The sequence below is a fragment of the Trichosurus vulpecula genome, chromosome 4, assembly GCF_011100635.1.
Source record: "Trichosurus vulpecula isolate mTriVul1 chromosome 4, mTriVul1.pri, whole genome shotgun sequence".
Taxonomy (NCBI): domain Eukaryota; kingdom Metazoa; phylum Chordata; class Mammalia; order Diprotodontia; family Phalangeridae; genus Trichosurus; species Trichosurus vulpecula.
The window spans coordinates 289,975,000-289,988,785 of record NC_050576.1 but is presented as its reverse complement, the minus strand read 5'-3'; the positions used below and the strand labels follow the sequence as shown (position 1 = coordinate 289,988,785).

Sequence of the window (13,786 nt, the reverse complement as noted above, 5' to 3'; positions counted from 1 at the left end):
TACTACAAAACAAACAAAGCTGTCCTGAAATGGAATATCCTCCTCCAGAGAGGACAGATTCTCATGCCTTAGAAGTCTTTAAGCAAAGGCTGGATAGTCTCTTGGAAGGTATACTGCAATCGGTATTCCTTTCACAAAAGGGTTGGTGACATGGCCACTGAGTTGGAAGGGAGATTGATTCTCAAATTCTATGCTTTTGTGATTTTGTGAAATGAAGAGTTCTTTATCTAAGTCCCTCACTCGGTCCATTCTGGCACATGGCTCAGGGTCTGAAATATCCTATCATCATGGGGTTAATGGCATAGAGAATTGAGCGCTAGGACTGGAATCAGGAAGACTTGAGTTCAAATACAGCCTCAGATACTTACTAGCTGTGTGACTTTTTATCTCATTTTTTCTCATCTATAAAATGTGGATAAAAATAGCACCTATCTCCCAGTATTGTTACAAGGATCAAATGAAATAACAACTATAAAACACTTAGCACAATGCATGGCACATAGCAGTATATAAATGTTTGTGATGATAATGATGATGATGATAATGATGAAGATAGATATAGATAGATAGATAGATAGATAGATAGATAGATAGATAGATAGATAGATAGACAGATAGACAGACAGATAGACAGAATTGTTCCTACCCTAGAATGTTAAGTAGGTTAGGGAATAAAGTGTCATTGACAAATCAATAAAGGAATATATCAATAGATGTGTTGTTCCAACAGAACAAGTGTGAATAAGGAAGTTAAGCATTGAGATATGATAAAGAAGTCTAGTCAGTCAGTCAATATACCTTTATTAAGTGCCCACCATGTGCCAAGCACTGTGCTAAGCTGTGGGGATACAAAGAAATACAAAAGTCAGTCTCTGCCCTCAAGGATTTCACAGTCTAATGGGGAAGACAACGTGTAAACAACTATGTAAATACAAGATATATGCAGGATAAATTGGGAATAACCAACAAAGAGAAGGCACTAGAATTAAGGAAGATCAGAAAAGGCTTCTTGGAGAAGGTAGGATTTAAGCTGGAACTTGAAGGAAGCTAGATCTAGAGATGAAGAAGAAGAAAATTCTGGATAGTTGAAATGCCTCCTCTATCATGAAGCTTTCGTTGGTTGCATAATTATAAATGAGCTTTCCTTCCATCAATAACATATAGCATTCTGCTTTCCTGTTAAATACTACTCTGAACTATAGATCTTGTATAACTACTTCATAATAATTATGTAGTATATAATTTTTTTTCAAAAAGCCAACAAGCATTTATTAAATGATTACTTTGTGCCAGGAATATAATATTTGTGTTATATCCTCCCTGATACAATATGATAAGCTATATGAAGACAGGGGCAATGGTTTAGTTATATTTGTTGTATTTCCCTTATCACCTACCATTACGGTTTGCATATTGTAGGTGATTAAAAATGACTATTTAATAAATGAAGAGAAAAATCTTCTTTATCCTTATCATAAACCTAACTCTAACCAATGGAAAATTACTTCCCTCAACTACCAAAACATTGATTTCATCTGGAAAGGCAGATACACAGTGAGTATTAGTCTGCAGTTGCTGTCAAAATTAGTTGATCTCGACATTAATTACAGACCAGACTTAACTTGTAACATATATACTACTATGCATATAAGATGACTCTTAAACCTTCCACCTCACAAATGTAAATTTGCAGTATAAACAAGGACACATTTAACAATGTTTTTCATAAGATATATGTATATTTTTCAAATGGATTAAGACTGGTAAATTCTGAAATGGAAGTTGCGGGGGAAGAATGCTTAGTCTATTAACAGGAAATGTCTATTAGCAGATCTATTAATTAGAGCCAAGTTTACATTTCCATTGCCAACAGCAATCATTTATTTGTTCGAGCTGAGATCTCCTTGGTTTGTTATGGTGGTTGTCTGTTAATAAGAAACTTTATGCTTTAATTTTACCAGAATGTGTGAATGTCACAGTTTGACATTTCCTCACATGGCCTAGTCTAGCTCTAAATTTTTAAGAAATTATAGGTACTCTACTAAAAGTGCTTCTTAAATTTTAGTGTACAGAGTTAATAGTTACCATCAGGCAATGGGGAGTCAGAAACATTTTGCAAAGGAGAAAGACGTGATCAGAACTGTATTTTAGGAAAATTACTTGGGGAGAAAGGTGAAGGATGCATTGGAGAGGAGAAACTAGAGGCAAGAAGGCTGAGTAGGATTATTGTTATTATTAATATTATTATTATTATTACAATAATACAGGTAAGAGATGATAAGGCCCTGAACAAGAGTGGCAACAGTATGGATGGAAAGGAAGAGACAGATATAAGGTACTCTGTGGTGACAATGAAAAGGGAAAAAGGGATTCAAAATGACATTAAATTTTTTAGTCTGGGACACTGAAAGGGTTACAGTACCATCAACAGAAATAGAGAAGGAAATAGAAAGGGTGACCATATGAGAAATTCAGTTTGAAGTATGCTAAGTTTGAGGTATGCGGAATATTGAGGTAGAAACATCCAACAGGAAGTTTTAAATATGGAACTGGAATTCTGGGAGAAAATGGAGAGTCAAAAGAGACTTTCAGATCATCTATATTGAGGTGATAATTGAAGCCACTGGAGTGGATGTTGTTGGCAAGGGAAAGAATACAGAGAATCTGAACAAACAATGCTGAGCAAATAGCAGAAACATGAAATGCAATTACCAATTACCATGGTAATTGAGGTTGAAAAAGTGGCACGACGAAAAAGAAATGACCAGCCTCGGGTCAGAAGGTTAAGTGAGGTTGTTTTTTGTTTTTGTTTCTTGTTTGTTCTGTTTTGTTTTTTGATATTTGCTTCCAATATGACTTTCTGTGAGTCATCTAATCTTTATAGGCCTCAGTATTCTATAAAGTGAGGGCCCTGAACAGGAACATTTTGAAGTGTCCCACCTATGTCCAGTGATAAATTCCTATAATGCCTCAATGAGGTTAAATGAGGTTAAACACAGGAGGCTTATGTAAAAGGGGAGTCATGTACCGAGTAACTTGTAAACAAGCATAAAACCGCTACTGTTTTTTTATCATTTAAGGATATAGACACATCATGGTGGATACATATTTATTTTCACGAAAATAAAGATGCTCCCAGCAGCAATTTTCCACAATGTGCATTGCTGAACAAGGTTATATGTGACTTTCTCTGTCTTGGAAGTCTCCAGCAATCACTGATGATATTTCTTCAAGCATTTTATGGATTTGGTTTAATAGTTTGTGCTGTGTTTCAAAACAGTACACACTAACCTCTCTCTCTCTCTCTCTCTCTCTCTCTCTCTCTCTCTCTCTCTCCATCTCCCTCTCCCTCTCCCTCTCCCTCTCCCTCTCTCCCCCTGCCCCCGGGATTTTCCAGTTCAATATGAAGATAAATAATGTAGCACAAGTAACAGAATTTCTCCCAAAAGACAAACTTTAATATTAAAAATGTGACTGCTTTCCCTACATCTTGTCTCCTTTTTTTTCCTTTAAAGGTCATTTAAAATTTGCTTGAAGCCTTATAAAAATATTTAGCAGGCTGTCACCTCACATACAGGGAGATACAGGTAAAATATTACATGTGTATGTGTGTATATATGTATGTATATATATATATATGTGTGTGTGTATACATATATATGCATATATATGTATACACACATGTGATAGATCTGTATTCTCCCTCATTTTTCTCACTGCCATATAGCAAACATATTTTGTCAAGCATTTCCTGGAGTACTCTTAGAAATTACAAATGAACAGAAGTTTGTATTTTCAAACTGAGATGGCAAAATTAGGGGTGCATGAAGATGATATAACTTTTAATGGCTTATACACATCAAAGAAAGTTAAAGTTATATCATTGACACATTCCTCCTTTTTCCCCCTCCTTGTCTGAGTGAGGAAGGCAAATCAGTTTACTTATCAATAGTTATTTTCAGTAGTCCCCAAAGGGTTAGGATGGGCATGAAATATCAAGCCATAGCAATAGTCAGATGGATCCGGCTTTCAACCACATGCTCTAATGTAAAGTGGACATCATGCTGTTGATGGTAAACATACTGTTGATGGTAAAGTGTTAGCCTTGGGTAGCATGATTTCACTATGGAAGGGGGAACCCTATCCTTGCTCACACCTGAAATGACTTTAGTGGCAAAAATTCTTGGCTTGCTAAGCAGTTCATTCTGACATCATAGTTAAGAATAATTAAATAAATGTCCTGTTTTTAAAAATCCATTAAGCTTCAGTTCCGATTACACATCATCTGACCTTTCTGATTGCTCCCAAAGTTATTTGTGAAATTAAAACCAAGTCTGTAGTGAGTAGTGTCTTTCCCTCACTTTCCAACTCCCTCCTTATTCCCTCCCCCATTCTCTTCCATGTTTGTTCTGTTAGGACAAATTCCCTTTTATCTGACTGTAGTACAGAAACTTCCATAAGCTAGAAAATGTTTTTTGACATTCATTGCTTTTAGAGTTGGATTTTCAAAGAGCTGTTGAAAATTATGGCCTTGAGCCATATGATTCCATGAATCTGTGCCTAAACTAAAGGAGGCTTCTTTTTCCCTCTCTGTCACAATGATCAGTCAAAGTGCTACCAGACTAGAGCTAACAGCAGACAGCTCAGCAGGGAGGCTGCAATATTACATTTTAGTGAGCAGGGAAATAACACAGAAGACAGGTAAAGATGTCATTTAGATTTATTTTTTAAAAAAGTAAGGAAGAGAAAACGCTTAACTCCTTTAGGAAAAGAGGCTTAATAAATATGTACCACTAGCACAATAAAATGACTTGGCTTTGGAAAAGCTGAAAACCCTAAAGCCTTAAATCACAATCAGAAATTTACTAACCATAGCTCCAAACGTCACTCTGATGGGTGAATTTCCTATAGTGGATGCACTCCAGGGCCATCCATTTAATTGGCATCTAAAAGAAATGAAGAAATGAGAGTTTTGTAATTACATAAAAAGGCAATCTTGTTTTCCTTCTCTAAATCTGATTGTTTTAACTAGTCCATACCTACTCCCATCTACATAGTTCTATTTATTTTCTAGGGTAGAAAACAAATGCATAGATGAAGGGTACTTAATAAAATAAAATGTAATATCATCCAGGAGAATATAGAGCCTATGCTTTGTAAGAAATACAAAGTCAAAATATATTAGGCACCAGTTAATATAATCTCAGGCTAATATCATCCATCCAGTATGGTAAACTCACAACACTGAATCCAAATACCTTTTTTTACGCTTGCAAAGTTAATCAAACTTTGTCTATTGCTATGTACTGGAGTCTTCTGGAGATCCTAATAGCCTCTAAACCTTTTATCTTGCCCTCCAACTGGTCTGGATGTGCTAGATTATTTTCTAATCTCTTCTCCAGTTTAAGTTAGAGAACAGTAGCCTTATCTTTAGCCCTTATCCCATTTAACCATCTTGGAAAATACTGACTGTTCAGAAGAGAAGCCGGACAAGAGTAAATGAATAGAATATCTAGCATGAATTCAGCACCATTGTTTGGAAAACATGTCAGAATATACACCTTCCTGCTGGGGGTCAGAAGCATTGTCTCTATATATGTTCAGAAGAATTGCATAACAAATATAATTAAGTTCGCTGGGACAAATATAAACACTTGTACTATGCAGTTTGAAGTTAAAAACGAAACAGAACTTTAAAATCATAAGTGGTTGGCTAATCACCAAGGTGACATCAAGGTAACTCTCTGACAGAATCATAGCATTCAAGGAAAGGGAACAGCACCCATGTGGAAGGTAATTTCCCCAAAGGCAAGGACTTAGCACACTTTATGGACTAGAGGACACTCAGTTAAGGAAGCAGGTTTAAATCGTAAGTGGCTTGATAAAGACTTAAAGGTTCCTAGGTATTTAAAGCTGTAATGAATCTTACTTTAGACAAACTTTACAGCTGCATATACTCAAGAGCAGTAAAGATATATGATTTATGCACTTCTGGGGCCTTCTGTGCAATCTTGCTATGTGATCTTAAGATTTAACATTCCTAAGTATCAAGCTCTTGAAATCCAAACTATAAATATTCAATTTGTTTTGTGCTAATTCTCATTAGCCTAGAACAGAAGAGGGTAAAAGTAAAACAATGTTGTAAGATTGACACTGTTTATGAAGTGTATTAATTTGACCTTTAAAGGGATCTTGCATTTATAAAGACATTTATAGGAAGTTTTAATGGAAAAAAAATCACTTGCTTAAAATTTTACAGCCTGCTACTTGAACAACAAAATTCCTGGGAAAGTATAATTTAAAAAGTGCATAAATTTAAAAATATACACGTAGCATGTGTTGGATATATAACTGGTTTTCCTTAAAACACCTGTATATATCTATATGATTTTTAAAAAATAAATTGAGTCTGGCGCAGGGAAAAGAGCCTTGAATTTACAGTCAGAAAATCAAAATTGTAATCTAAGTTCTAGCTCTTAGCACTTATGTGTCCTTAGATATGATTTTACTCCTCTCTGGATCTCGGTGTACCCATATATAAAATGAGAAGGTTGGAGAGGAGATTGCTAATCTGCTTTCCAATTCAAAATCCTATCCACAAGTCAACAAGCATTTATTAAGCATTTATAGGGGGCCATACATGTGCTCAGCTTCTGGGAATACAAATATAAACAAAGAGAAAAGCTGAAACTGCCTTCAAGCAGCTTACATCCCAAAGGGGAAAGACAACATTAAAAAAGAGTAGCTAAATAGAGGGCAGGATTTAAAAGCCTCTAGAGTCAAGAGAGTATCACAGAGAATTAATTTTTATTTTGTTACTAAGAAAAACACCCAAATGAAAGGTACTCAAAGACTTCATATTTATTAGTCTAGCTTTTAAACATCAATACTCACCTTCCCTCCATCAGCATTATATTCCTTTTCATCCCCTTCTAAGAGTCGGGCCAGACCAAAGTCAGTGATCTTCACATGATTTGGTGACTTCACCAAGACATTACGAGCTGCTAGGTCTCGATGAACAAGGCGCCTCTCTTCCAGGTACATCATTCCCTGTAAAAACAGCCAATCCCAAACAATCATTAGTTATATTCAGTGTTTTCTTTTCTCCTCTATAACAGATTGATTTTGTCTTCTCTTAAAAGGACTTGATCTCCCCCAAATTAAGCATGAAGGCTGGCTATTTTCAAAATTCTCAGTAAGCTGTGGAAAAAAATAAATCCTCAGATGTTTCTTGACTTTTTCCATTAATATCATATAGGGAAGTATATGATGCCTACATATGGGGATCAATGTTTGTTCATTTCTCTTAGCCTATACAGACTCTTCCAAGAAGCCTCACTAATGTATCATCCAGGTGTCTTAACCGATAACACCCCAGTTGACCATCTTATAGCATCCTAATCATTTTTTCCAGTTGGAAGACTAACCTCCTGCATTTAATAACAAAATAAAAAGTTTACATGATGTTTTACAGTACCAAGATCACCACCACAGTTTAAGCTTATTAATTATGCTAAAAAGAATGGGCCACTTAGGGTGTTAGAGGCCTATAATTTCATAAAGAAACTTCTATGACATTAGTAGACATTATGAAAATCTACAGTTGAAATTACACGTTTTATAATTACCCTCAAGGTATCTTTTAATATACTGATTTCTGAAAACATATAAGGTCATTCTTTAAAACCCATTGGTGAATAAGATGATTAAAAGCACATATAAGCTGGAAAATTCAAAGAAGTACAACTAGCTATGAAAAAAGGTGGAGGATGATATAATGGTGAGAGAATAATTAAAGGCAATCCAGTCCCTGTATCAGTGGATTTCAGTGGCAACAGACATCACTCAATATGTAACAGAATTATTATAAAGATATGAATAGGTGAAGTATGCCCTCATGCCAATTGCAAATCAATGCTGTTGGCAGTCAACATTAGAGCTATGGGACTTTGAAGGATTAACAATTTCTGACATCAAAACAAAAGCTGTAGAAAACAGACACATAAATCACATAGGTCAAGCAATTATGGACCACACACCAGCCATTGGAAAAAACAGAAGATTGCTTTAGATGACATCATAATTCAAACCCAGTATAAATGCCTGATAAACAACACTGATAAGAGATACTGCATAACACGATCCAATCAGTCAGCAGCTGTGACACCCCATGAATTGGTGGCATCTACAAATACTCTTAAATTTCTGAAATCAACACAGACTTGAGGATTTATGTGCTGCTTTTCTTATTTTCTCTAGGCCTCTCAAAATAGTAAATTCCTAGAAGGTAGAGAATCTGAAAAATATATGGTTCCTTCCACCTGCTAAAGAAACATTAAGTCTTCCAAGTAAAAGAAACTTCATGATTTTAAGTAAAATATTATCAAATTTCAAAAACTGGTTTTGGAGCAAAAAAGAAAAGCCACATTTTTTTTTATTCCACCTTTTTATCAGGGCTGTGGACAACATTCTGATGTTAAGTTTCATCAAAGTTAGATAATTTACATTTGAGGATAAAAACCAAATATGTGCTTTTTAAAGTGACAGGAATATTAAAATCTAATTGTTTGGAACCATCAGAAAAAGTACTTCTTAAATACTGACAAGAATTACAATGTATATTTTCATCTTTATTCAGCAGTGTAAGGGTTTTTATGACTAAATCTTCTATTAGAGAGGCATGCCCTCAACATATACTAATTGTGTGGCCATGGGCAAGTCACTTTAGCATTACTAACTCTAAATTCTGAATATGATCTGAAAAACCCTGGCATCCTTTCCATTTTATCCTGTAGACATAGCCTCAGCCATCTGACATACTATAATAAACAACAAGATTTATTTTTATTGATTCATATATGCATTTGCTTTACAGTAAAAAGAACTAAAGGATACCAGGTGACAACCTTGTAATGGCAAGCAGGGTGGGACTTTTTGCTGTTTTTTTATTTTGGAATGCTTCTCAGTACTAAGACAATCAAGTGCCTTTGAGTCATGCCTTTGTTTCCATCAAGAGTCTTTGATTGAATCGAGAGTCTTTGATCACCTGCTTAAGTCACAAGAAGGCCCAGGTCACATGGGTTTGAGTTGCATGGTTTTGATGCCCTCTGACCCTGAAGAAGTGTATATATACTCTGAGGTTAGCATTTTGCTTGGGGCTCACTCATTGGAAGAGGGTTCATGTGATTTGGCCAGATGAGACTCTGGGTAGCCATTAAAGAGCCCCCTGGCTTTGAAAACCCAGATGTTGGTGCTTCTCTCTTTCTCTCTGGTAACTATGTATGTATTGCTATGGTCAGACAGAAGCCTGTCTGTTGATTTGTGTCATCCTCTCTCTTTGTAATTTCTGTTTGTATTTGCTCTGAAGTTCAAGGTGCTGGATTTCCCCCCGAACTAAGTGAATGACACATGTATCTTTAAATAAAGTTAGATTATTAACCCCTTAAAGTTGCTTTCCTTAGAAAAGCAGATCAAAGAACTTGTGCTAGCAGCCCTCCTGTGTGCTGGTGTTTTTGGCCTTACACAGCCATAGTAGCTGCAAGTAACGTTGTTACCAATTTCTACATAATTTTCCATACCCCCCAAAAAACATGAAAGTATGCCCATTATTTTTTCCTCTCTAAAAAAAATACTATTTGTCATATGGGATGGCTGTCTGGAAGAGGGTGGGGAAGGGAGGATTAGAATAGTTATAATGATGTAAGAAATAGAAAATATCAGTAAATATTTATTTAAAAAAGAATGCATGCCTAAATAAGTAAGTAATAAAAACTTTAACTTCATTGTCTCCCAATGTATATTTCCAGGGACCTTGTTATGAATAGATGTTCTATAGACCTGTGATATGAATAGATGTTCTATAAGAATATTCTTATGTTAATATTTCCCTTCTAAAATAATGTGCATAAGATTTTATGTACAACAATTTCTTAGTATGAATGTAGTTTTCATTATATGTATTTTGCTTCAAAATTTCTCTAACTTCCATTTATCTTGGAGATATTCCATAACATCAGACCAATTCCTCCTCAATCTCTTCATTGAATCAGCATCCATAGGTTTCATCAATATATTTCAAGGTCAAAAGTATTCTGTGGCAAAACTAGTTTGGAAAATGAAACTCTATCATCACCACCTTCTACCTAAAATCCTCTGGGTTACCAGGAACCATTAGACTGCTGGTCTATGCGTTAGAGATTTGTACACGATGAATTTAAGTTCCTTGAGGGCAGAGACCCTCATTTTTTTGTCTTTGTCTCTGAAGCACCTCATATGGTGTCTGGGACCCAGTAGAAGCTAAATAAGAACTTGATTAACTGATATCTGCTGACTTGATCTGAGACAGTGCAAATAAGAGACTTGGGTTGACTCTGACTTTGTAATACCTCTACGATAATGTTATTAGGATTGTTGCTTCATTTTCCCCACTAGAAAATACCATTTGAATTCCATTTATCACTTATATACACTAATATACAAGTCCCTTCTAAGTCAAGATGTTATTTTATTAAGGAGTTATAAGATTATTAGAAATAGTGGTGACAAAAAAGCAGGTGAACAAAAAGAAGTCATCTTAAGTTTAATGAAGGAAGGTGACAGGTTTGCAAGTGGAATTCATAATAGAAACAGAAGAATGCTAATTCTTTTTTTATTAAGAATTTTTTATTCTTAGTTTACAACACTCAGTTCCACATGTTCCTGAGTTCCAGATTTTCTTCCCCCTCTCCCCAAGACTGCATGGAATTTGATATATCTTCTACATATAGCTTCACATTGAACTTATTTACACAATAGTCAAGGTGTAAAGAAGAATGACAACCAATGGAATGAATCATGAGAAAGAAGAAATAAAACCAAAAAAAAAACAAAAGAAAAAAAAAAGGAGAGCAGTTTGCCTCAATCTGCATTCAGTCTCCATAGTTCTTTCTCTGGATATAGATATCTCTCTCCCTCATAAGTCCTTTGGAGTTGGCTTTGAACCTTGTATTGCTGAGAAGAGCTAAGTCTATCAAGGTTACTCATCACAGAATCCATACATCTTTGGTTGTGTATAATGTTCTCCTAGTTCTGTTCTGCTCACTCAGCATTATATCATGAAGGTTTTTCCAGGTTACTATGAAGTCTGTATCTTGCCCATTTCTTATGGCACAATAGTATTCCATTACATTCATATACCACAACTTGTTCAGCCATTCCCCAATTGATGGGCATCCTCTTGATTTCCAAGTATTTGCTACTATAAAAAGAGCTGCTATAAATATTTTTGTACATACAGGTCCTTTCACCACTTGTGTGATCTCTTTGGGATACAACCCTAGAAGTGGTATTGCTGGGTGAAAGGGTATGAACGTTTTTATAGCCTTTTGGGCATAGTTCCAAATTGCTCTCCAGAATGGCTGGATCAGTTCACAACTCCACCAACAATGTGATAGTGTTCCAATTTTCCCACATCCTCTCCAGCATTTATCATCTTCCTGTTTTGTCATTTTAACCAATCTGACAGGAGAGATGAGGTACCTAAGAGTTGTTTTGATTTGCATTTCTTTACTCAGTAGTGATTTTGAGCATTTTTTCATATGCTTATAGGTATCTTTAATTTCTTCCTCTGAAAACTGCCTGTTCATATCCTTTGACCATTTCTCAATTGGGGAATGACTTGTATTCCTACACATTTGGCTCAGTTCCCTGTATATTTTATAGAGACATTAGTTGTAAAGATTTTCTCCCAATTTTCTGCTTCTCTCCTAATCTTTGCTTTTGCTTTGTCTGAGATTAGGATTGCTACCCCTGCTTTTTTTTTATCTTAGCTGAAGGACAATATATTCTACTCCTGCCTTTTACCTTTACCCTGTATGTATCCCCCTGTTTCAAATGTGTTTCTTGTAAACAACATATTGTAGGGTAATGGTTTTTAATCTATTCTGCTATCCACTTCCGTTTTATGGGAGAGTTCATCCCATTCACATTTATGATTACTATTTGTGTCTTTTCCTCCATCCTATCCCCCCCATTTATGCTTTTGTTTCTCCCTTTCCCCTTCCACTCCTCAACAGAGTTTTGCTTTTGATCACTGCCTTCCTCAGTTTACCTTCCCTTTTGATTCCCCTCCCTTATCTTACCATTTTCCCCTTGCTACTTTTTCCCTCCCTTCTGACCAACCTCCCCCTTCCTTTTTTTCCTCTTTCCCCACCTACTGCCTGGAGGACAAGTTAGATTTCTACACTTATCAGGGTATGTTATTCCCTTCTTGAACCAAATTCGAAGAGAGTAAAGCTCAAATACTGCTTTTCTCACTCTCTTCTTTCCCTCTACTGCAATATGTTTTTGTGCCTCTTCATGTGATGTAATTTACCCTTTTCTACTATTTCCGTACCTCTTCTCCCAGAACCATCCCTTTATACCTCTTAATTATATTTTTATCATTATATCTGTTATTTTATACTGATGCCCAAAGTCTAAGAATATCCCTTTCAATTGTCAAATTAAGTATACAATTCTGAAGATTGACATATATATACATATATGTATATACACATATATAAAACATATATAAAACAAAACAATTCTATATCAGGATGTAACTAATTGGCCTTATTGATTAACTAGGGTTTTTTCCCACCTTTTACCTTTTTTATGTCTCTCTTGAGTTTTGTATTTGGAGATCGAATTTTCCATTGAGCACTGGCCTTTTCATCAGGAAGGTCTGGAATTCCCTTATTTCATTGAATGTCCATCTCCTTGCCTGGAAAATTGTGCTCAGTTTTGCTGGGTATTTGATCCTTGGTTGTAGTCTAAGCTCCTTTGCCTTTCAGAATATCATATTCCAATTTCTCCTGTCATTTAAGGTAGAAGCTGAAACATCCTGTGTGATCCTGACTGTAGTTCCATGATATTTGAATTACTTCTTTCTAGCTGCTTGCAGCATTTTCTCCTTGACCTGGTAGTTCTGGAATTTGGGTATAATATTTCTTGGAGTTTTCAATTTGGAATCTTTTTCAGGGGGTGATTGATGGATTCTTTTGCTGATAATTTTACCCTCTGGGTCTAGGACCTCCGGGGAATTTTCCTTAAGGATTTCGTGGAAGATACTGTCCAGGTTCTTTTTTTCATCATAGCTTTCAGGTAGACCAATAATTTTTAGATTGTCTCTCCTGGAACTATTTTCCAGGTAAGTTGTTTTTCCAATCAGCTATGTCACATTTTCTTCTATTGTTTCATTCTTTAGATTTTGTTTGACTGATTCTTGATGTCTCATAGAGTCATTAGCTTCTACTTCCCAATTCTAATTTTTAATGTTTTGTTTCCTTCCTTTATCTTCTCTATCTCCTTTTCTATTTGGTTGATTTTACTTTTCAATGAAACATTTTCTCCATTTATATTCTGATTTTCCTTAACCAATTCCCTGATTTTACCTTTCAAAGATTTGTTTTCCTCACTGAATTTTTTTCCCATTTTTTTATTGTTTCTTTTACCTCCCTAATTTGGTTTTTAAAGTCCTCCTTGAGTTCTTCCAGGAATGCGTTTTGATCTGGAGACCAGTTCACTTTCCTTTTCGAGGTTTCAGATGTGGGTGTAGTATCCATGCTGTCCTCTTCTGAATTGGTATTTTGGTCTTCCCTGTCTCCATAATATGAATCAATTGTCTTTGACTTCCTATTGTGTTTTTTCATGGTTTTTTTTTCCTCTGGGCTTCTAAAGTGGATCTCTGTTTCTGAGGCTCAGGGGGACTTTGTCCCAAGTTTCTTGTGTTGGAATCTGTGGGTCTGCTCACTGGCTTTATGTTCTA

The 13,786-nt window shown here is 35.6% G+C and overlaps 1 protein-coding gene across 1 annotated transcript in view; it reads right to left on the bottom strand.

Moving 5' to 3' along the window:
• LOC118847132 (receptor tyrosine-protein kinase erbB-4-like) overlaps positions 1–13,786 on the bottom strand; it is a 118,597-nt gene that overhangs the window by 55,905 nt on the left and 48,906 nt on the right. The window contains exons 2-3 of the mRNA XM_036755724.1: positions 6,895–7,050; positions 4,871–4,946 (exon numbers count right to left, since the gene is read on the bottom strand). Of these exons, the coding sequence (XP_036611619.1) occupies positions 4,871–4,946; positions 6,895–7,050 (232 nt within the window). The remainder of the gene's footprint in view (positions 1–4,870; positions 4,947–6,894; positions 7,051–13,786) is intronic.